The following is a 26,569-nucleotide window of genomic DNA, read 5'->3' on the forward strand; positions in this document are numbered from 1 at the left end:
GTGCCCTAAATTCAAGCCGAAATGAATTACATATAGAGATTTTAAACACTTTAATGAAGACGCATTTTTTGAAGATGCTCTTAACACACCATGGCACAACATTCAATTCATAAATGACATTGACAGAAAAGTAAATCATTTTAACGAACTACTTCTGACTCTGTATGACAGACATGCACCACTACGCACTGTTAGGGTAAAGAGACCTTCAAACCCATGGCTGTCCCAAGAAATACGTGACCAGATGAAAATAAGAGACGCAGCCTATAATTATTACGTGAAATATCCTACATCTGACAATTTCGGAAAGTATAAAAAACTCCGAAACAGAACAACACAGTTAATTAGAAATGCTAAAATACGTCACTCTTATGATATTTTGAACACTCAAAATTCTACTCAGATTTGGAAATCTCTTCGCGAAATGGGATTATGCAAAAACAAGACAAATGACAACAACTGTAATGTACCACTAGCTGACCTAAACTCATACTTTAGCTCACGATCCTCTCAGATTGACAAACAGACCAAAGCAGCAGTAATTAACAGAATATCCTCAAAAATAAGACATAATGGCGAGCAGTTCTACTTTTCCCATGTGACCCCCAGTGATGTTAGGGAAGTCTTCAGTGAAATAAAGTCAGGGTCCACTGGCCATGATGGAATTAACCTGTCTCTTTTAAAAAGAATCATAGACATCATTCTTCCAGCGGTCACGCATATCATTAACAACTCACTCATGACTGGAGTATTTCCTTCTAATTGGAAACATGCAATCATCCGACCTTTCCCTAAAAACAACAACCCCAACAGTCCCGAAGATTATCGTCCTGTAAGTATCCTTCCTATATTAGGAAAATTGTTGGAGAAAATAGTACATAAACAAATGACTGAATATCTTATACAGTACAACTTACTTGACAAATATCAATCGGGATTCAGACAAAACCACAGTACTGCCACTGCATTAGTTAAAGTGACAAATGACATGCAACTAGCGATAGATAAAGGACAAATGACTATACTTGTTCTCTTGGACTTAAGCAAAGCCTTCGATTGTGTAGATAGAGACATATTACTCGCTAAACTTAAGGCGCTGAAATTTTCTTACAGCACTTTAACCTGGGTACACTCCTATCTTAGTGATCGTCAGCAGCGCGTATCAGTGGGAAACGATACATCTTCGTGGCAAACCACTAAGATGGGCGTGGCTCAGGGAGGAGTATTGTCACCACTTTTGTTCTCATTGTACATGAACGACTTGTCTGAGACGCTGACCAATTGTAAATATCACCTGTATGCAGATGATATATAGTTATATATTCACACAAAGCCTAATGACTTAAACAATTCAATCACTAAGTTAAACGAAGACCTAGCAAATGTTAATGACTGGACTAGCAGACATGGCCTGAAAATGAACCCATCAAAATCACAGGCCATCATAATTGGCACGTATAAATCTCATGCTAAAATACAAAACATGTATATACCCAGTGTTATGCTCAGTGGAATACCAGTAACATTTAGCGATCATGTAAAGAACCTTGGAGTAGTATTCGATAAATATTTAAGTTGGTCGGAACACGTCACAAAAATTTGTCAAAGAGTATTCTACTCATTACATTCTGCAAAAAGGATGAGGGACTTCCTTCCAAGAAACACAAGAAAATTATTAGTACAGAGTCTAATATTTCCAATATTTGACAACGGAGATGTAGTTTATAATAGTATGAGCAAAACACATTCATGTCGACTACAGCGAGCCTACAATGCTTGTGCTCGATTCGTATTAAATATCCCAATACAAACTCATATTAGCCCTTTCCTCTCTCAGCTGTCGTGGCTAAGATTGACTGAACGACGTAAATACCACGCTGTTTCCCTTCTCCACAGTATTCTGCAAACGAGCAAACCAGATTATCTTAGAACAGACTTTAAATACCTCTCCCCTTCCGATAGAGCTCCCTCAAGGTCATCCACACGTTCCCTCTTGTCCATTCCCATTCACCACAGTAACTCGTACAACAACTCATTCATACCTGCTACCATACGTTCCTGGAACTCAATCCCAGCTGAAATTAGGGGCATAGGCAATCCAAGGCTATTTAAAAGGAAATGTTTAATGTGGTATTCAAATGTAAATAGTAGATTTCACCAACGTAAAATTTAATAATTAGCTCTTAATTATCAATAAGGATAGAAATTTTAGAGGTTAAGTAAATTACTTTTAGTGATTTTTAGAAATACATGTAAAAATGATTTTATAAAGCTGTTGTATAATATGGTTTGGCATAATAGCAGGCTTCATAGCCTGAGCCCCGCCATATAAGAAAGGCAATAAACTAAACTAAACTAAACATGGAAGGAAATTCAAAAGGAGCGTTCTGCGAATTTCACACCAAAATAAAAGGACGATCTGGTGGATACTGTACTGTCAAGGTACAAACATATAATAGAAAATAAAAGAACCGATATGGTGACATCAAAGTTGAAAGAGAAAGCCGTTGACTTGTCAATTTAAAGAGATCTCCAACAACCATTTGAAAACTTCTTGTAGCATAAAACATACACATGGATTACAGGGGATAATTTCTTCGAGTAGGTTTTTGTAGTGTGTCCCTTAACTTCAGTTCTAGTCGTTCCTCAACATCTTTCGAGAAACGAAATGTCATTTTGAACATTTGATCACTCATTTCAATCATCGGATTCCGTCTGTACCGAAAGACGCGAGGAGCTCATCATAAAATCAACTCTTCTTCATCAGACAAAAAGTCGGAATAATCTGACATCCCTGCTAAAGAAAAGATATATATATACATATTACACAGTTGCTTTGTTTTGTAAACTTGAAACATAATTTAAAATAATTCATTATTGAAGCAGTATCATAAAACTAAGTAACAACAACGTGTTGGTATGGCAGTAGGCTACTGTTTATATGATATTCACATAACCTCACTTCTGAAAAAATCGAGCGATCTTTAGCAATATTATTTAACGACTAGCATTCAAGATATTTATAACTCATCTCGATATTATTAAGGTGCGGTATTCTTACGCAGATACGATACAAGGAAACACTTCTCAAGTCTTCAGGGCTAGTTCAATGTTAAATATGTATGATAATGATCTAGGTTCAAGGAGATTAACCGACGAATATTCACCAGTCAAATCTGAACTTAGATCGAGACAAGATGATCTTAGATTAGCGTTTATACAATGGAAAATCGAAGTTCAACTTGACTGACAGCCATTTTTCCTTGTTAAACTCAGATCAAATGTTTTACACAACCGGGCCTTAGTGAATTAATGTTTAATGTTGCAAAATATGAAAATTTTCCTGATTTGTTGAACTTAAGTCTCTTCTTACACTGTTGGGTTTGTCCACTGTCTGTCGATTGTCTGTTGGGCTTCCAGTTTCTCCGACTTGCCTAGGTCTTCTACTTGACACCCCAGCAATTCCGAGTGGCGTCTTTGTGCAGATCCTTGTTGGTGTTTGTCCACACCAGTGGATTTATTCATTAGAAGACTCATCATCATTGATTGTCTGATCTTTCGATCGAAACATTTCTGACCGAGGTCATGCTTTATAATTCCAGATGTGATCTGGAAACGTGATTAATGAAGTATGCATTGGTGTTAAATGAAACACTACAAGTTCATCCTAGTTGTTCAGGACTGGGAGTAGGCATTTCCTCCATACCCCGCAAGTGTTATGGTTTTCCCGCCAATACTCGGGTAGCTGATTGCAGTGGTTTCCCACTGGGCGATGGGGTCGCCACATCCCTACGCCAACGATGGTATATATTATAACACTTATTGTCTCAAAACCAGACTGTTGCTGTTCAAGGCTACAAGGCTAAAAACTGCACATCTCTATTCTCTCACAGAAAGTATGTGAGCGAGATGATCGGTCTTTGATAAGCCTTCCAAAAATAGTATGAACTCAAGCTCCACACGTGTGAATCAGTCATGCACCTAGATGCCATTACATAGCAAATGCATAGATTAATATATTATATCACACGTCCACACGATTATGCAAAGCCCAATGCTATCTTTATCCAGTGATAAATTAAAATTTGCCAGAACTGTCTCCAAATGGCTCTTAAAATCTCTAGAAAGGTAATTAGTCGCTATCTTTGAAATTCTGTGACTAAATTACTAAAAAATACTCCAAATCTAGCAACTAGTCTCTAGAATCAACTAGACTGATGTGAAAGCACACTAACAGAGGAGGCGAGAACATGAGATTGACAATCTACATATGCGTCACGATATACAGGTTTCAATAAACATCGCACAATCGCGCACATTTCTCATATTAATAAACATCAATGTTTCATTTGAAAGCGGTAAATGAGCGAAGGACTTCCGGCTACTGGCGTACAAAGTTGAAATGGCGGGATGTTTGAAGTTCACCAAAAAATCAGCTAAAACCAGGAGAAATAATAGAATAATCGGGAGGCGGGTAAAGCTGTTGAAAATCGAGAAAGTTGGCAGGTATGCAATTTCTACCAAAACTTTCTGGAGAAAAGTTTCTGCAAATTACACAGATGAGTTAACAAAATCTTACTTTTTTTCCTTTCTTTTTTCAATTTGCTTTACATCGCACCAACACAGATAGGTTTTATGGCGATGATGGGATAGAAGTGGCCTTAATTAAAATGGTGTGAAAATTGGAAACCAAGGAAAACCATCTTCAGGGCTGCCGACAGTGGGGTTCGAACCAACTACCTCCCGAATCCAAGCTGATAGCTACATGACCCCAACCACACAGCCACTTGCTCGGTGTTGCCAAAATCTTCAGTATGTTCAGTATTATGGTCCTACTTGAACAGCAGTTTACTAGAATTACACAAAAGCCAGATCCTATTTTCCACATCAGATGTTCATCTCAAAAACTGTCTTAGACTAACCAGTCCGTACAATCCAATCACAAACATTGAAAAAATCATCCAACAAAATATTGGCCAAAATTCTAAAAGCCACCCCTAATAAACGCAACATCAGTACTTGAACAGTGTAGTTTTGCATTTTATTTATTCTTTTCGGTTGTAAGATATCCACAAAGCTTTCTAATAATATTAACAATGTTACTTGCTTTACATCCCAGTAACTACTGACATGCTTTCCAGAAATGTGGCATCGGAATTTTGTTCCACGAGTTCTTTTACATACCGGTAAATCTACCAACACGGGGCTGATGTATTTGAGCACCTTCAAATACCACCGGACTGAGCCAGGATTGAACCTACAAATTTCGTCTCAGAAAGCCAGCACCTCAACCACCTCAGCCCGGCACTTTTTAAATACAGTTTGTTCATCAGTTTTATAAAGTTTGTTACTGAATTATAACAATATACGGAATTTACGGAATGAGGCTAATATTATGTAATAAGTTCAGTACTGTACGTTAGTTATTCATATGAGTTAGTCACAGAGTCTGACCTGAATAAATGGTTTATTTATGGCCTTACAATCCAGTACATAACTTCTCTAAGTTGCTTTAAATATCACAGCCCGTGTTGCAAACTTATCCTTCGAAACATTTTTATGGCGTGCACAGGAAAGAGAAAGTTGCTCAACTAGACCACCTCCTAGTTATCAGTCATCTATGGCAGAAAGATTATGTCAACATTGGGGGTGGTAGAATAACACCCACAGTATCCCCAACCTGTCATAAAAGACAACTAAAAGGGACTCCAGGAGCTCTTAACTTGGGAGTATGAGTTGGCGATCATGAAGCCCTTAGCAGAGTCCTGGCACTGTTTTCACTTACTTGTGCCAGGCTCCTCACTTTCATCTATCCTATCCGACCCCCCTTGGTCAACTCTTGTTCTTTTCTGACGCCAACGTATTAGGTTTCCGAGCCCTATGGATTCTTTCCTTTTCATGTCCTTTATTGCTTTTGTTTTTCTTTGGCCAATACTTTCAATTTTCTAAGTGCCGTAACTAGAGCCCGGATTTCCATGCACTATCAAATGACTGGACATGCACAATAAACTGAAAAATATGCACTATCAAAATTCCGTTCAACATTGCTATATTTTAACTTTCTTTTGAAACATTGTAAAAAACTACTCCACATTTTCTTCATTTAAGTTCATTCGTTTATCTGGCAGAACATTCCTGGACACAGAAAATGATCTTTCTACGTCACAAGAAGTGACAAGTTCATACTAAAATGAAGACATTATGGACGAAGTATATCTGAAGTTTTCTCCTTCTAAAAATTTAGAAATGACTTTCCTCAATCCATCTAGACATGAGGTCTCTTCATAGACTTTTAACAGGTGGCATGACGCGAACACTTCACAGCACAGTCCAACACTAAATTACAGTTTGAAGCGTGTAAGCTTACTGCTTCCCAACTCCCTTCTTTTCTCAATTTTTTGGCCTCAAGCCTATGAACAATGAGAGTTCAGAGTTCGGGATAAGAAATTCCAGGAAAACAAAACAGAATTCAGTGTAAAATCGAAGTTTGTAAGCTGCTATTTCAGTAGCGCGGCGTTACAGTAGTGTGATTCAAGTTTTGATTTCTTCGTCTAATATAGACGAAAAAAAGAAATAGCATTCAGTAATTCAAAATCAAGGTTCAGTTTTTACTGGGACACCACATTTCCAAGGATTAGAGCGGTCGACGCGGGGTCTTCTCGCTTATGTTAATGTTTACTCAAACAACAGACAAGGAAATGCTTGGCTAACTGGATTATAGCACCTTTGTGCTTCTAACTTTGGTTGTATGCTAGGAATACATTTTCTTTCTCTCTCAATAACGTGGACGTATGGTAACAAAAATCTGCAAACCCATGTTCAAAAAAGGCATTTATCATACAAGTTAACATAATATATGCGTCAAAGTCAGAAGAAATGTCATATAATCCAATATAAATGTCCAATTATTCGCTATTAAATCCAAAATTTTCAAAATATGCATTATGCATGCACTTTTTCCCCAAAAGGCCAAAACATGCAAACATGCACGGAAAAAGTACGGTTCTTTGGAACTGATCAGTCATGAAACAAATATTTGCAAAGTTTCAGATGTGTAACCAGCTTATTTAGGAACATGCATTTGAATGGAAATCCGGGCTCTAGTCATAACTCTTCCATTTTTTCCCCCTGATTAGCGTAAATAGATGATGGTTGCCCAGTCGTACTTCCTCTTAAAACAATAACCACCAACTGTGTTTCCTCCATGCACTAAGAGAGAGAGAGAGAGTGTGGGTGGGTGGGTGGGTGGGTGGGTGGGTGGGTGGGTGGGTGGGTGGGTGGGTGGGTGGGTGGGGAAGCATGCTGAACGTAGCTGTTGCCTTAGGACAGCCCATTTGTGCTGGCCCGTTCTACTGCCTATAATCACTTTTCTCCCTTCCTGTGTTTCTCTGGCCTTCTGGCTTTTTATCCTACGCTTCCCACATGGGAAATAAAGATCTATCAAGGTAGCCTTTCAATGACTGCTAATGCACACCCTCCTGATGAAACAACCAAACAACCAAGCTTGCTGGGGGCTGGGGAGAGAAATGGATGAACAAGCAACTGGGAATGATAAGAAGAGATTCACTAATTCAAACATTATTGTTACACACCTTTCCTTAACTTCGTCATCAGAGATTAACTCTCCAGCTTTCCACTGAGGTTCCACAGCAATCTCAGTCTGAAACAAAGAAATAAAAGCTATGTCATTAACAGGTCTAAAGCAGTCACCCTCAATCTCTCTTACTTCTATGCAAGGGATGGACAGGTAGATTGTGTAAATGTGGCCCAAAGATGGCTGTATCGATTAATAATTGAATGAATGAATAAATAAAATGAAAAATTACTTCTATTATTATTACCGTCAAAAAGAGTAACTTTGGTCATTCAGGGTATCTTTGGACACAACGCAGGTCCTTTTTTCCTCTGGTTTCTGACTCATCATGGCAAAAGGTACTTTCAGTTTTGCCGTGTTGCTAGGAACATGACTACTGATTTTACATCACCTAATGTTGTGTTCAGTTGTTGCTAATGTTTTGGAGATAAAGACTGATCCCTCATTGATTCTGCTGTTATTAAAAGATATGTCAAACTTTCTATACTATCTCATCAATGTAGCATAGAATTATTTGTTTTATGCTACAGATGCATTGTTGGTATGTTTAAGATAAATTTGCAACAGTAATGAAATGTATGCAAACATTGCGTTTCCTAATAATGGAGGTTCAGTTTATTGGGGGTTACTTGATGTATTCACAAAGACGCACACAAAATGCTGTCAGTTGCGTACACTTAATTTATTCACAACTTATTCTCACATTAAACATACACATCACACCACTTTGAACAACTGCCTATCACGAAGCACAAGGAGACTGCAACCACTGCATGTCAACTACCAACTCTACAAAACCAATTCACATACTTCAAACACGACTTCTACACACATCTCATTAAAACTTCACATACTTCAAACACGACTTCTACACACATCTCATTAAAACAACTCCTGTTAAACAATAACTCAACTCCACCATCAAGACTGCTCTCTCATATAGCCTATTTTTTTAGGCCAGGCTTCTAGAAGGATATGTCACAACATATCTTCTCGTAAATTCTAGAATGCCTATAGTATAGTTATACTGTAAAGAACATTTTACAAACATCTAGTGTCAAAGATACATTATTCTGGATGTGACAGTGTATTGCACAATGTTACTGTGGATTATACATCAAGTATTATACATCATATATACAGGTAATAATAAATTATATATTATTAATTACAGGATCTTACATTAACTTAACTCATATATATATATTTACAGCACACGGTTCACGACATAACCTCACAAATAATACGATCGTATCATCCGCACATATGACATAACTATGTAAATAATACTAATACATTTTTTTGCCAGTTGCTTTACGTCGCACCAACACAGATAGGTCTTATAGCGACGATGGGGCAGGGAAGGGCTGGAAGTGGGAAGGAAGCTGTCGTGGCCTTAATTAAGGTAGATCCCCAACATTTGCCTGGTGTGAAAATGGGAAACCACGGAAAACCATCTTCAGGGCTGCTGACAGTGGAGTTTGAAACTATTATCTCCCGAACATACTAATACTAAATGGATGTAAACACTTCATAGCCATTTCTAACAAGTAATAATAATAATAATAATAATAATAATAATAATAAGCTTGATACTTGCATTATTTACCCATGGCTTAAAGAATATTGCTTTCAAAATAGTGCGTCAAACTTTGGACGGTTACCATAAATACATCCCACAGCATTAATGCTATTTTAAATTTATATTTTACTCATTGCAGTGTTGTTAATTACCAATTTAGCAGATAATTTTGTGACCCCTGTTTTCCTGCACTTTTGTCAATCAATCAATCAATCAATCAATCAATCAATCAATCAATCAATCAATCAATCAATCCTGATCTGCATTTAGGGCAGAGACCCAGATGGCGGATTCCATATCTGTTGTTATCCTAGTCTTTTCTTAAATGATTTCAAAGAAATTGGAAATTTATTGAACATCTCCCTTGGTAAGTTATTCCAATCCCTAACTCCCCTTCCCTTCCTATAAATGAATATTTGCCCCAATTTGTCCTCTTGAATTCCAACTTTATCTTCATATTGTGATCTTTCCAACTTTTAAAGACGCCACTCAAACTTATTCGTCTACTAATGTCATTCCACGCCATCTCTCCACTGAGAGCTCGGAACATACCATGTCATTTATAATGTCCAATAACAGACCATTTATAGTGGTATTATAAATTGACACATTCGGGACAAATATTTCAAATTCCCTATGGGAATCAACATCTATATCATCTGATGGCCAAGCAGGCATCAATTTTTGGTAAAGAGACAAAGTCTCTCATAGTGCATTGGCACTGCCGGTGGCTCCAAGTAGCCTACGCAGTGGCCTCCACGGTATGCAATAACCAGCGTCTTGGTAGGTGTGCTAGGTACCAACTGATGCGCCCAACCTAGCACACGAGGGTGAAATGCCGGCAACCACGAATGAGTCAGCTGGAAACTTTATAATGTCCAATAATGGACCATTTATATTGGTATTACATACCATGTCACTCGAGCAGCTCGTTTCCTTCTTCCCAGCCCAAACTTTGCAACATTTTTGTAACGCTACTTCGAGCTGCTTTTCTTTGGATATTTTCCAGTTCTTGAATCAAGTAATCCTGGTGAGAGTCCCATACACCGGAACCATACTCTACTTGGGGTCTTACCAGAGACTTATATGCCCTCTCCTTTACTTCCTTACTACAACCCCTAAACACCCTCATAACCATGTGCAGAGATCTGTACCCTTTACTTACAATCCCATTTATGTGATTACCCCAATGAAGATCTTTCCTTATATTAACACCTAGATACTTACAATGATCCCCAAAAGGAACTTTCACTCATCAACATAGTAATTAAAACTGAGAGGGTTTTTCCTAGTTGTGAAACTCACAACCTGACTTTTAATCCCGTTTATCAACAAACCATTACCTGCTGTCCATCTCACAACATTATCGAGGTCACGTTGCAGTTGCTCACAATCTTGTAACTTATTTACTACTCTATACAGAATAACATCATCCACAAAAAGCCTTACCTCTGATTCCATTTCTTTACTCATATCATTTATATATACACTAGAGTCCTGTTAATCCAAACCCCGTTAATCCGAAAGTCCGGTTAATCTGAAGTGAAATATTCAATCTTTTTTAAAAAAAGTCTCCTTATTGAAATGAAAGAACAATCTTTTTTCTCCTTACTGAAATGAAAGAACATAATAATTAAAATTTGCTTGCATTTTATTAGTCATATTTTACAAGAATAACTTAATGTAAACATAATTACACATCATAAACCATCAATCACTGTTCGCTTATCTTTATAAAGTCTGTTAGTTTCTTTTGCCGTAGTGATTGGAACCTACTCGAAGATGCAGTGTTAAACCAGCGTCTCATAAACATCACATCAGTGGGCGTAGCAGCGGAGTGTTGCTCGGCGCAGCGTACAGCAAGTTCTAAGGCGACCGCGGCATCTGAATGTGACACTAGTTGTTCATTGTGGTCTTCTTCGTCGTCACTCTGTTCCTCATCAACTCCAGATTCTTTCTCTACCATAGCTACAATTTCTTGTTCTGTTTGTAATTGATGGCAGTCAGCTTCCATCCACTCGCTAATGTCATTTTCATTGTTGTTTTCTCCCCTACGAGTTCTTAACTACCCTACTGTAATTTTATACAGTATTTCATTAATGTAACTGCTAAAAAATGGACATTTAATTACAGTACGTACTGTACTGTATTGTAGAAACTACTTTCCTCAGAGGGTTGAGGTGCTGGCCTTCTGACCCCAACTTGGCAGGTTCGATCCTGGCTCAGTCCGGTGGTATCTGAAGGTGCTCAAATACGTCAGCCTCGTGTAAGCAGATTTACTGGCATGTAAAAGAACTCCTGCGGGAGAAAATCCTGGCACCTAGGCATCTCCAGAAACCATAAAAGTAGTTAGCGGGATGTAAAAACAATAACATTATTATCAGAGAACATTTTCTGGTTAATTCGAAAATTTCGTAATCCGAACAGACTCCGGTCCCAATTAGTTCGGATTAACAAGACTACTGTACAAGAAAACATAAAGGTCCAATAATACTGCCTTGAGGAATTCCCCTCTTAATTATTACAGGGTCAGATAAAGCTTCGCCTACTCTAATTCTCTGAGATGAATTTTCTAGAAATATAGCAACCCATTCAGTCACTCTTTTGTCCAGTCCAATTGTGCTCATTTTTGCCAGTAGTCTCCCATGATCCACCCTATCAAATGCTTTAGACAGGTCAATCGCGATACAGTCCATTTGACCTGATTCCAAGATATCTGATATATCTTGCTGGAATCCTACAAGTTGAGTTTCAGTGGAATAACCTTTCCTAAAACCAAACTGCCTTCTATCGAACCAGTTATTAATTTTGCAAGCATGTCTAATATAATGAGAAAGAATGCCTTTCCAAAGCTTATATGCAATGCATGTCAAACTTACTGGCCTGTAATGTTCAGCTTTATGTCTATCACCCTTTCCTTTATACACAGGGGTTACGATAGCAACTCTCCATTCATTTGGTATAGCTCCTTCAACCAAACAATAATCAAATAAGTACTTCAGATAAGGTACTCTATCCCAACCCATTGTCTTTAGTATATCCCCAGACATCAATTCCAGCCACTTTTCTAGTTTTCAACTTTTGTATCTTATTGTAAATGTCATTGTTATCATATGTAAATTTCAATAATTCTTTAACATTAGTCTCCTCCTCTCTCTTTACATTATCCTTGTAATAACCAACAATCTTTACATACTGCTGACTGAATACTTCTGCCTTTTGAAGATCCTCACATACATACTTCCCTTGTTCATGAATTATTCCTGGAATGTCCTTCTTGGAACCTGTTGCTGCCTTAAAGTACCTATACATACCCTTCCATTTTTCACTAAAATTTGTATGACTGCCAATTATGTCGGTCTTTACCATTTCTTACCACCTTCAAAGGTACAAACCTGTTTTCACATTCCTCAACAACTGCTTTAAACCCATCCCAGAGTCTGTTTACATTTTTATTTACCGTTATCCACCGGTCATAGTTACTTTTTAGAAACTGCCTCATGCCTTCTTTATCAGCCATATGGTACTGCCCAACAGTCCTACTTTTAAGACCTTCTTTTCTAACACATTTATTTTTAACTACGACAAAAACAGCTTCATGATCACTAATACCATCTATTACTTCGGTTTCTCTATAGAGCTCATCTGGTTTTACCAGGATATTTTTTGCTAGTTGGTTCCATCACTTTCTAAGTCAGCTGTCCTTCCCATATTAACTTATTTGCCATTTGTTGGTCATGCTTCCTGTTGTTCGCATTTCCTTCCCAATTGACATCTGGTAAATTCAGATCTCCCGCTACAATCACATTCCTTTCCATGTCGTTTCCCACACAGCTGATTATCTTATAAAATAATTCTGAATCCGTGTCAGCGCTACCCTAGCCCGGTCTATACACTTCAAAGATATCAAGTTGCCTATTATCTTTAGAAATGAGCCTTACACCTAAAATTTCATGTTTTAATCTTTAATATTTTTGTAGCTTACACATTTTTCTTTCACCAGAATGAATACTCCCCTTCCCACCATTCCTATTCTATCTCTACGATACACACTCCAGTTTCGTGAGAAAATTTCTGCATCCATTATATCATTTCTCAGCAGCTAATGGACCAGCTTATGTTCAGACTAAACGAAGGAGGACAAGATCCTACAAATTTAAAATACGGAATACATTTTCTTGATGAAGAGAGTGTATTCAAGCAGATACCAGGAGAGAGGACCAGTAATGGTACCACAGAGCTTCAAAGTTCTGTCTCCTCTGCTGTTGTAGACATTCTTGATAAGTTGCATTGTGAGTCTTTAACAAGGAAGAATGGTGGAAAGAAAATTAATTTCCAGCCTGGAAGAAGTATTACCACTGAGAACTGCTACCACCAGTAAGCCTGCCGAGAGAAGATTGGCACCTCCACCAAGAGCTCGGCCTAAACAATGCACTCATACATCAAACCTGAAAACATCCTCCAGTAACCTTTACCTTAATTTATTGTGTATGGTTTATCAGATTATAATTATCGAGCGTATGATTTTTGTGTGTTCATTTAAAATTTGTTTCGTAGCTAACTTTCCTGACCCATGTTTCTCCATGACCCCATGTTTTTTGGACAGTAATGAAAAAATATATACACTGAAGAAAATGGAAACTGCAGCACCCAGAAGGAGTGGTGCTATATTGCTGCAATTGAACATGCAGGACAAGTGTTTGGTTGTGATTCGATGATTACACTTTCAGGTCCACAGCAAGTTTGGACAACAATCAATCAGCCGATGAAACTGCATTGTTTTATTTTTTTTAATGCTGAGGCCAAACGGACTTATGGTTTTAAAGGAGAGAATAGCTAGCCGGGAAATGTACTGTCACAGTCTAATGGTACTGTGTTGCTATGCAGTACACACAGAAGCAAGAGACTTCCTTCCCCTGTCATAGGAAATTTGAAAAACCACGATGTTTTAAGTGTGTCAGGCACATTCTATGCCAGTACAAGGCATCTAAAAATGCAACAAACAGTACAGTAATCCAACAGATAAAGCACTTGAGCAGGGGACCCAGCATAATTTTTCCTCGTCTTTGAATCGTGTTCTTCCTTTTGTTGCGTGAGGTTATATTTTGCCATTGTTTTATACAAGTGCATTATTTGAATAATGTGAATACACCTTGGACACATTTCTGAAATAGTGTTTTCCATGGCATTTGAAAAGTTTAAACCGAAAATCAAGGTGATTGCATGCATTAATGGGTCTTAGAAGTGCCATGGTGGGAAATCGTACAAGTATAGTCACTGTCCTGTTGTTGTAATGTGGACGGAAGAGAGAGACTTTCTCCCCTCGTCATAGGAAAGTTCGATAAGCTGCGGTGTTTTAAGGGCATTGGGTACTTTCCGTGCAAGCACAAGGCATCTAAAATGCATACAGTAACAGTAATCCACTGAATAAAGCACTTGCACAGGAGAGCCAGTATAGATTTCTCCTCGTCTTTGAATCATGTTTTCTTTCTTTTGATTTCAATGTGTGAGGTTATGTTTGCCGGTGAGTTATCCAAGTGCATTATTTGAATACTGTAAATTCAACTTGTTGGATGAATTTTGGAAATAGTTTTTTCCATGGCATTTGAGAGCTTTAAACAGTGAATCAAGGTTAATTGCATGTAGTAACGGGTCATAGAATATCGTCGCTGCTGGGACAAAAGCTCCTATGTGAAATATTTTAGCTTAGAATTTTGGCCGGTAATGTTCTGTCATCTAAGGTGCAATATTGTGTGAATATTGTCAAGGCATTCTCGCTCTTCACAGTGTATGTGCTGCGGGTCAGTATATCTCCAAAAATATTATCACATAGGAGGTTTTGTCCCGGCAACGACGATATACAGTAACGCTGCAAGGGTTGGCATTTCCAAAGTACGTGTTGGCCGTTAATTCGAAATCACGTAATTCAAAGTCCAATTCTTGCGTCCCAACAACTTCGAATTAACAAGGTTTTACTGTAATGTATATAGTGGGTGGCCAAATTATTATACTTAAGGTGAAAAAAGTGAATAAGTACAGTTCCTCAATAAAATACTCTTCATTAAACATACCTAATGCTAATATTATTCACTTAATAATATCTTGGGTACATTTAGAAGGAATTTTTCTGTTTATTTGGTTTGTTGTGGTAGCACTGCAGTCAGCTGGTGCTTCATCTTGTGGATTACATAAATCAGCCTCTTTAGTGTGAAGTATTTTATCGTAAATATTAAATGAATGTGTTTATGGGAGTTAAATACTTCTATTAATTTAGAGAATTATTCTCTTCTATATTTTATATACAGGAAACACTAAACCGACATGGTATTTTCAGATTTTAGTGCGAAGTTGTGTCACCAATCAAAAGTGGGGTTATGGGTAAGGCAAGCGATTTATCTCCTCGGAAAATAGCAGTTGCACATGTTCTTTTACAAGAAAAGACTTATTCGCAGAGGGCCATAGCACAAAAAATGAATATATCCCAAAAATCTGTTAGCAGAATAAACAAACAGTGTGGTAAAGGGCAAGAATACCAAAGGAATTGTAGTGGGAAATGTGGACGTAAACAAAAACTTAGTGACAGGCATGAGAAAACTTTAAAATCTTGTCCTGGAAAACAAGAAATCAACTAATAAAGAACTCTCCCTCAAGATGCATGAGTATGGAGTGGATGTGTCACCAAGAACAGTGCGAAGAACACTCGGTAGGGAAGGATATCACACTTGTCGGCCTTGGAAAAAAGCTGTGAAGCACCTTAAGTGGGCTAGAGGCCTCAAACACTGGACCCCATTAGATTGGAAAAAGGTAAATCCTTTTATTACTTATTTCTACAACAAATAGACATTAAAAGTTAATTTAGAAGGATTAATTACTTGAGGAGGCCCACTAGAGTAAAATGTCACATATTGAGAATATTTTGGAAGAATATTTTATTACTACGTATGGAACTGTTTCCCCCCTTTCTTTGAGTGCCAGTTATAAGCTGAATGTTACAAAGGGGTCTGTTTTCCTTCCAGGTAATCTTTACAAATGAATCCATCTTCTCTATTTGTGATGAATCCTCCCAATACGTAAGGAGGAGATCGAACGAGGAATTCAACATTGATTGTGTTCAACACACAACCAGTGTGATGGTTTGGGGAATGACGTCAGTGTGGAGCCCTGGAAATATTTATATTGTAGAAAGAACTATGTATCAGTATCAGTACCTTAGGGTACTGAAAGAAGTACTTCTGCCAACAGCAAATGGCTTGTTTCCAAATGGGGAATTCGTCAAGATGCAGAATGGAGCTCCCTGTCACACGACAAAGTCAGTGTTGAATTATTTGGCTGAGGAGGAGGTCAGTGTTCTCCCCTGGCCAGGGAACTCACCAGATCTTAACCCTATTGAAAATCTCTGGGCTATAATTAAGATGAAACTAAAGAAGAGTAACATCACTACCAAGCAAGCCTTAATGGAGCAACTTACCGAGATCTGGCATCACTACCTAGAAATAACAACAAACTGTGTAAACTTGGTAAATAGTATGCCTCAAAGACTCCAGTCTGTTATCAAATACAGAAGAATGCATTCCAAGTACTGATCATTGTGTAGGATTAATTCATTAATTTTATGTAAATAAGGACTGGTGAGTTGCACTCTTTGTACGTCTGAAGTTTTTCAATCAGTAAAAACCAATGCAAGATTAATAAAATTAGGTAAGAGCTGAAGAAGAAAACATTTAATTAAAAACAGGATGACATGTTTCTTTCGTGAAAAAAATTATATCAAATCACATTTTATTTTATTTTTTATTTGAATTGATTAATATTATGAATAATGTAGAAATTATGTTAAAATTTCATGTACAACTTCTTAATAAATGTGAAAACTTCCAAATATTTAGGAAAGTGGCTAGATATAAGGAATAATGAGAAACAAGGTGTGCAGGCAACGTTAATTAAAATGAAGTCAGCTTACATGAAGACTCTTTAACAAACAACAAGAGAGCATTATCAAGCGGAGCTAAGATCCGACACTACCAGAGAGTAGACCAGAAGCTTTTCATGCATCAGAAGCAAAACCTCAAAACGAGACCTGAAGAAACTAAAACGAAGGAGAGGGAGAAAGATGTTAGGACCAACTAAAAAAAAGGAACAAGTGCACAACAAGGTCAGCGAAGAAACATGTGTCATCAAGACTTCCTTCGGTCACGTGTTCCACATGTCTGATAGCAGGCTGACGAAACAGATCCTAATACAAGTTTGGAATCTCATAGGCAAATCTAGATGGCACCAAGCAGTGGCTGACCATTTGAGGCTGAGCAGGATAACGGAACAAGTTGTCCTGAATAGACAATCTTAAAACAAACAAAAATCCAGGATTGGAGGTTAGCTGAAGATGAAGTCAAACCAGTGAAATGATTTCCTTGGTCAGCAGACAGAAGAAACTCTGAATGAAGGACATGTGGGCATACCTAAATAAACATGATCCACTGAGGCCGTAAGTTTTTTTTTGCTAGTGGCTTTTACGTCACACCGACACAGATAGGTCTTACGGCGACGATGGGAGAGGAAAGGCTTAGGAGTTGGAAGGAAGTGGCCATGGCCTTAATTAAGGTACAGCCCCAGCATTTGCCTGGTGTGAAAAAGGGAAACCACGGAAAACAATCTTCAGGACTGCCGACATGGAATCATTCAAACCCAACAACTCCCAAATGCCAGCTCACACTTACGTGACCCTAAATTTCAGGTATTTTAAAATTTTATTAATCCTGCAGTAGTTGCAACAGACTGAAACACTTCAAAGTTACAGGTGTTGGTGATTATTGTTTTAAGAGGAAGTACAACAAGGCAAGAAAAGAACAAGAATTGACCAAGGGATGTCAGATAGGATAGATGAAAGTGAGAGCCTGGCACAAGTAAGTGAAAGCAATGCCAGGACTCAGCTCAGGGCCCCGTAGTCGCCAACCCCTCTTACGACGGGCAGGGTTTGAAGTTACACACTGATGAGCAAATGAATTAGAGATACCTGGTTGGCAGCGCGTAGGACTACCTTTCACCCTGATGATGGTGGCAATGCAGGGTAGCATGGGCTTGACAAGACACAGGAAGCGTTGGCAGCCATCCTCTGATAAGCAAGATTTTGCTGTAGATCTCCTTCAAAGTGCAGAAGGTGAAGAAATGAGTAGATATGATCTGACAGCAGGTTCCCGTATTGTTCACCAGTACACAGTGGGTCAAAATCGAAATCTAGGGGGACAAAATTATTTTTACGTTTTAATCATGAATTTAGAATGAAAGCAATGTATATAATTTGTTTACTTCATAATAAACATCAGTTAAGACCTTTTTTAAGCTACATCTACGTCTACACATGCAAGAAATTGTCTATGACTAGGAGTTGGATAGAGCCTAAACTACAATAAACTACAATAGCTTGTACTCAGTTTACCTTTAATTTGGAAGACTGCAATTGTGGATAATTGCAGACAGCACTTCAGTCACTATCACTAATCACTCGATGACCCTGACCTTGATGACTCATCACATGTGTCATCTGAAGCATCATCGTCATTCACTGCCTCGTGTTGGTCATGATGAGCCGGTACATCTGGTTCTTTCAGGAGCAGTAATACTTCACTGGATAATGCTCTTCTTGTTTTATGTTGAATTTTGGTTTAATGAGATATTACTGGGTCCGAAGATATCAGCAGCATAGGTAATATGTCCTAATTTGTATGTTTTTGCGAGGATTTCCTAGAATGTCCAAATCTGTATTTTCTCATATCTTTGTTATGTGTTTCTTGGGCTGCTTTTGACAATTGCCTGATAGGTATAATACAAAAATCAATTATATGTGCACCATGAATTAATACTTTATGCACAGTGACTGGCATATAATACCATGGATACAGATTAAGATACAATTTTGCTATAACCAGGGTGTAGGTTTTGAAAGCGGGTGTATTTACAGAGAGCTGACAAGAAAGAGCACACAAAATTGTAGAAAAACATCTGATTAGCTCTTCATTTATACCCGTAATTTTGGATGACAAGACTGGATCCTCAAAAAAACGGCGAGCAGTGTTGCCATCATTCAAATTTCCGACGCCTCCAGATCTTGGTTTGTCAACATGCAGACCCATTTCTGATCAAAATTTATTTTGTATTACTTTCTTTCTGTTTTCTATTTTTGTCTTATCTTCATCCCCTCTTTCTTGCCATTTCTTAATTTCTGTTTTGTAAGATGTATGTAGCAGGCATTCAAAAAAACGGATCCAACAATGGAGGGTAGATAATCCAAATTTATAGCTCTCTTCAGGACAAACTGTTTTTGTGAGTGTGTTATTCATTTCTCTGGGACCAGCACCACACACATAACACCTCTGTGCTGATGAACCTGTAATAGAATTGCAGACTTTTCCATCCACCATGGTCAGCAATAGAGTTTGATTAATATATATGTATTGATCACCAATTTCTATTTTACTTGGTTGGGGGGACGTTATTTCAGTTTCAACTAACTGAACCTCTCGCCTAGTCAAATCGACAGTCTCCTTTTCAAACAATAATTTAAGAGGTCTGCAAAATCGTGTCGAAGAAGGTCGTGGGTTCTGCCATAAAATTTTCTTTTCATTGTTGCTTTCTACATTTAAAGAATACATTTGTAATGGAACAACTGAAACTACAAAAATATCAGTGTCACTCCCGTCATCATCTGTAAATTTCTGCTTATACTGACTATGTCTGCTTGAACCATCACACCCCCATTTTAATATAACTGTATCATTGCTAGAAATAGACTGTTTCAAAACATCTTCTTGAACTACTGCAAGGCGCTCAACTGTATGGTCGACCAGTGACTGCAATGTTATTGTGGCTGATGTTTCTGTTATTGTTATTGATTCGCTTGGTGGATAGCATTTCTGTTTTGTTTCTCTGATGTGGTAAGATGGGAAAATATTACAGTTCCTATTTTTGCATTCAAGTCGCATATTTATATGTTGGATATTACTGTAATTGTTATCTACAAGGAATGTTAAAGCCTCTTCACCGGTAAGTGATACAGGTTTTACAGCTGGTGGTATATAGGATTTTGTAATTTTAGTAGCTCTATGTGGAGACTTAAGAGTTTCTTTAACCATTTTTGCAGCATCTCATTTTCCAGACATGTGCAATGATACTTGTGTGGCATGAATAAGGTCTTGTTCTGAATGTGCAGAGAGTAGCGGTTGAATTTTTTGTCTCTTTGATTTTTCACTACTTTCATGAAAAAGCTTTCTAGCCTTCTGACTTTCGATGCGCATGGAGTAGGAGGATTTAAATTTTCTGTTAATTTAGAATCATACACAATTTTCGAAAATGTTATCTTCTCTTTTAACCAATCAGAATATTTTGAAATGAATTTTGCTTTACTTCTATGAACCTGCTTCCACCGCCTGGTAAAATTATCAACAAAATCCTTTAAATCTCCTTGTAGGCATTCAGTTCTCTCTTCAGAACAATTGTCTATCCCTAATTTACTCTTGACAAAGTCACAAAGTTCCACTTTTGACACAATCTTCGAACCCAGTGCTTCAAACAGTTGTAAACATGTGAGAACTGGTTGCGCAGCATCTTCTAAAACGTAAAATAACTAAGTAAGTTGCAAAATGATGCAAAAATCCTTATAACAGGTGTAAACTACAAGACTTTATCTACATTTTAACATTAAGTAGACAGTGATGCAGAGTGACGCAACATACTGAAACTCTTAAGTGAAAATGTAATTTTAAAAATAATAGTTAAATATTACATGATGCAAATATAGCTAAAATTACGTAACAATTACACCCATTAATAACTGAAACCCATTACAAATGTAAAGATCAAACCTTCAGCTGCATGTTCCATCTTAAAGCATCACACTAACCTCAAAGACAACCAAACCACAGCCACTTACATTCACTCTCCAATTCAGACTGTGAGATACGCACGCACAGCGCAGGAGATAAGATTCCAGCTCGAACAGTGGTGACAGATTTAGACTAAAATGCATTTATATCCCAGAATAGTGCGCAGCAATTATATGAGAATGCTGTAGAAGTAATAAATTTTGATAGTTTAATTATGAAAAAAAAAATTGTCGTCCTAGATTTCACTTTTGACCCACTGTGCAGTGTGAGGAAGGTTGGCAGATGTATCAGGGGCCCACGTTTCATTTCATGTGAAGTCTCCACATCAGGATACCACCATCACCATCCTGAAGTGCACCGTGCTGCCAAGAGGAATTCATTTCCTCATGTGCTTGGCGATGCACTCATACCCTGCCATGAGCATGTACCAACTGGTACCTCAACTCATCTGTCAGGTGACCTTTTACCATGCTTCGAGAGTTGAATGGCGATGTTCCTTTGGCCATCTCAGTTTTTGTACCTTATGATGTGCAGTGAGGAGAGAGCCCCCAGTGGCAGGATGACTTCTGTTCTCTACTGCAAGGAAATCGTTCTGGGTGATGCGGCTGCTCACAACTCATTAATTAGCTTTGAATTTGCCAGTGATCTGCTGCACTGTGAGCAGTTTTTTCACTCTTTAACACATTCACTCCCAGCACCCTCAATGGTATTTAATCTTACAACCCAGCAATTTTTAGGCAACATGTAGGCCCTAACCCATGGCTTTAACTTAGTATCACTCCTATACTATAAAAAACTCTTAAAATTTGTCCATACATTTACATGATGAACTAGTACAATATTTTACTTGCCATAGCTATTCGTTATATCACTCAGCGCCACTTGAATTCCGACCGCACACCTCGGAGACTTTGGGACTGGTATGTGTTTATTAGATCACAATGTGAGAAATTACCCCAAGCTGTAATGAAATGTTCATCTGCCCGCTATCTACCTGTAAACTTATATACTGTCTTTTCTAACGTACATTTGAACATAACACGTTAGAAAGGAAGATAGGAAAAACTAGAAAGGGTCCACCTTTTCAATACAAAAATGTTATAGTTTATTTATAACATGTATTTGCACTTGGGACTAGTTTCGACGCTGTGTTGGCGTCATCATCAGCCAAAAAATGGGAAAATAGGCCAGTGTGTAGGCATTCATATTACACAAGGTGTTACATTAAACAATACAAATCTTGCAAGGAGATAAAAACATGGATGAATATAGAAACAAATGAATCGTTGAGAAAGCAAAAGTTATACATGTTAAAAAATAACCTTAACCACACATCTTGCAGTGCGAAAATATTCTTCTTGAATGATTCCTGAGTATAAAACACACGCGCACACATTTCTGAAGAGCCAGCAGAAATGTGTGCGCGTGTGTTTTATACTCAGGAATCATTCAAGAAGAATATTTTCGCACTGCAAGATGTGTGGTTAAGGTTATTTTTTAACATGTATAACTTTTGCTTTCTCAACGATTCATTTGTTTCTATATTCATCCATGTTTTTATCTCCTTGCAAGATTTGTATTGTTTAATGTAACACCTTGTGTAATATGAATGCCTACACACTGGCCTATTTTCCCATTTTTTGGCTGATGATGACGCCAACACAGCGTCGAAACTAGTCCCAAGTGCAAATACATGTTATAAATAAACTATAACATTTTTGTATTGAAAAGGTGGACCCTTTCTAGTTTTTCCTATCTTCCATTCTCAGTTCAATACGGACCAAAAATGAAACTCTTATGTTTAAATAACACGTTAGCGCGAATTTTAATTCAACTAAAGACGGATACCGTATTTTACGTACGTGAAATCTAATTTCACGATCTAGATATGGGAGCGAATGTGATGACGATGCTTGTTGTTTAAAGTGGCCTAACATCTAGGTCATCAGCCCCTAATGGTACGAAATGAGACTAAATGTAATGACAATTTAAAAGTCCAAAACTCATCCACTGACCAGAATTCAAAATGTGATGGATGATGATGAATGAATGGATGAATATGAATTTAAAATAATCAGCGGATCCAGCTCACAATATTGACAGTTAAAATTAATTCCAAAATGAATCCACTGACAAGAATTCAAATGATTATGAACATTATGAACTTTAAACAATCAGTGGATCTGACCCACAATGCCCCAGCTTCCCAGAAACTATCTTAAAACAATAGTATATACTGACCAAGGGGCTGCATCCAAAGTATAATCCTGAATCGATGATGCTTGTTCTCAAAAGGGGTTTAAAATCCAGGTCAACGGCTCCTGATAATGGTACTTATCACTCGGAAAACTTATCACTTATCATGTTATTTCTCATGTAGTAGTAATAATCATGAGTAACGTAGCCTTATGGTGTTCCACACATTGTGGTACTACTCACAGGTAATGTAATACACAAAGGTAACACAGATCTATGGTGTCTCTCACGTTATGGTGCCACTCACAGGCAATGCAAACCTGAAGTGTTCCTCACATAGGTCTACTAATCACAGGGACTCATCCTATCCCATGGTGTTCCTCTCATAGTGGGTACTAATCACAGACAATGCCCAGATCCTTAGTGTTTCTCACAATGGTACTAATCACAGGCAATGGAAACCCATGGTGTTCCACATATAGTGGTACTAATCACAGGTAATGTAAACCCACAGTGAACCACTCTCTGCTGCTACTACTCACAAACCTACAGTACTGTGTATCTAACATAGTGGTATTATTCACAAGTAAAGGCGACCCATGGTGTTCCCCGTGTGATGGTACTAATTACAAATAGTCCTGTGGTTCTAAATCAAACATCCCTTAGCCACCCCCTTTTAGTCGCCTCTTATGACAGACAGGGGATAACGTGGGAGTATTATTAGTCTGTGTCCCCCACCCACAGGGGGTTGTGTGTTTAGTCCGTGAGAGCTATTTTATTTTGCTCAAGTCCACCGGCAAGCCGGTTAGGGTCTCCCCCCCCACCCGCTATCCACCACCTGGGATAATCACCTCTCCCCCTGCTACACCAGATCCATGGGGGAGCAAATGTGTTACCATCCAAGCTAGCTGATGGTAACCCCTGAAATCAACCCCTTGTACACAACAGGAATTGACACTGGCGGCAGTGGTTTTTCTTGAATCCACAAACTCACAGTGCCCTCGACACAAGGGCTAGTGGTAGGCCCGATCCCTGCACGATTTTGGACATGGAATGGCCACCGGGTCTGGAGTCGACAATCTGACTGCCATGAAAAGCGCTGAGATCTCTTGTCTTACCCGTACTGTGCTTAACTGTTACTTGCACAGCCATACATGTGTCACGCTGTAATACAGTATTACATTTGCCAGGCTGACTACAGCGCTATGTTGCCAAAACAGCAGCTATCTCTAATTCAATTTCTCAACAGTACGGCCTGGATTTGTAAGTTTTTAACTTTTTCTTTTTTCCTTCCTACTGTATTTAATCCTTCCAAGCAGGAGCATTTAAAAATCTAGCCTTCACTGGATGCAGGAGGAGCTTTCACTGAGCATTTAAAGGCTAGCATACCTGTACACCAAACTGTTTTTTACACCATATCTCTGTTAATTACCAACCAATTTTTATTATATTGGAAATAGCTTTTCGGTCCATCACATATAGTGTCTTTAGTCTCAATGTCATTGAAGTGAGGTAATTTGCATATGGATTCAAGTTTGTTTATGGATATGAATCAAATAGGGGCGTGACAATGCCAATTTTTCAAGAAGACCTAAAATTTAGGTTCTGTACTACTCCCATCAACATGAAGAGGGCTAAAATAATACACTTCTCATTTTCATTGATTGGAATCAAATCCCTTACCCTAGATTGAAATGGAAATAACATTCCTTGGGACTTCATGTACCGCTAAGTGTGGTGATTTGTTTCCAATACACTCAGCTGCACAAGTTCAAGAGAAAAAGAAACTTTTGGAAGACTTTCCTGGTTGCAAGGCATTTAGAGCTAAACCTTGGGGTGAAAAACCTTACAAAAGGTTTATTTCTTACATAATTATCCATGTCATCCCAGTAAAAATCACACGCAGCACTACCACATCTAACACGAAAAATGCTGGAAACAACAGTCTCTCCTATAACATTTCATCTTCACCACGGTCTAATTCAGCAATATCAACATCACTGTCATCAGAATCATCGCTAAAATTATGACTACTATCCTCAAAATCACTAAAATACCCGTTTAACATGCCTTGTAAAGTATCGCTAGAAAAATTATCCTTGTTTGTCAACGCCATTACGAGAAAAGTACATAAATGAATAGTCAATGAATTTTACAGATCGATAACTTGGCGAAAAATCCTTACAATGGATCGACAGATACATGAAACAAAAGAATGAAGCTTTATCTAAATGGCTGTGAAGAGATCTCGGACATAGTTCGAAGGAAACTCACGAGATGGAACGATAATGTATATGTGGCGCAATACAAGTCAGACACGTCACTCCACAGCAGCAGGCGGCTACTGCATGACGTCTGCTACACGTCGCTCCACGCTGTCGGGTTAATTAACAAATTTCAAGATATATATTAATTCCACACTTCCTGAAGCAAAATATGTGAATTTCATTGTACCTAAAAATACCTAAAAGAGGGTTGTTTTGCTTCAAATGAATAAAGTTATTTTCCCATTGAAACCTACCGTAAAATTACTTCCACCACTACTCCAGTCATCCACAGAGTGTGCAGCAGGCAAAAAGAGGGGTGAATGGTTGCTGTAATACTTTTCTAACTTTAATTGTTGTATAACAAAACAATACCTAAATTGAAAAATGGATTCCTGCAGATTGAAAGTTTACTATGGATGGTTGCGTAGTCTTCTCTCAGGCATGCTCCAAGCAAGAAAGTTTCCTGTAACTAAGCTAAAAACTGCACTGCAATACCCTAGCACGCTTACTGAACTATAATTAAGATTTCTGCTTTTATTTTGTGTCAAATGTGAACAGTATTCCCACCTTCAGTAGTATAAATCTGCTGCTGCACTCACTGCCAGTGTGGCTTGGAGAAGTAAGTCCAGCAGCCACAGAAAGCAAACACTTTCTTCCACAGCTGGCAATCCTGAAAAGAACTAACTTTCGCCTATGCCAGGTGTTGGAAGGAAAACATTCCATGGAAATTGCTAACCAACCCAGCAGTGAAAACCTCAGTGGCTGCATCTGCAAAGCAAAACCTAAAAAGACCTATTTTAAGCATATAAAAAATCTAAAATGTAGGTTTATATGACCTAAAAATCCAGGCCCTCCTCATCAGTGTATATTAACCTTAAAACTGCTGCAGGATTATCTGTCAAATGCTGCATTATTTTCCTCAATATACACCATGAAAATAAAACCATGCCTATAATCACATATTAATCATTATAAATCCATATTATACCCCAACAGAAAGCTGAAAGTCTGATCTACATAAAGATGACAGAAATATTAAAAAATACTGTCACGG

At 38.1% G+C, this 26,569-nt stretch overlaps 1 protein-coding gene across 2 annotated transcripts in view; it reads right to left on the bottom strand.

The window, feature by feature from the left end:
* The window catches only part of LOC136885894 (zinc finger protein 12), an 85,938-nt gene that overhangs the window by 19,406 nt on the left and 39,963 nt on the right, over positions 1–26,569 (bottom strand). Inside the window, exon 1 of one of the 2 annotated variants that reach the window (XM_067158584.2) lies at positions 3,374–3,777. In XM_067158584.2, coding sequence (XP_067014685.2) covers positions 3,374–3,543 — 170 coding nt within the window. In that variant the 5' untranslated portion in view covers positions 3,544–3,777. Of the gene's footprint in view, positions 1–3,373; positions 3,778–7,592; positions 7,661–26,569 lie in introns of those variants that run through there. The other variant, XM_067158583.2, reaches the window with a different exon arrangement.

The sequence above is a fragment of the Anabrus simplex genome, chromosome X (genome assembly GCF_040414725.1).
Source record: "Anabrus simplex isolate iqAnaSimp1 chromosome X, ASM4041472v1, whole genome shotgun sequence".
Lineage (NCBI taxonomy): Eukaryota > Metazoa > Arthropoda > Insecta > Orthoptera > Tettigoniidae > Anabrus > Anabrus simplex.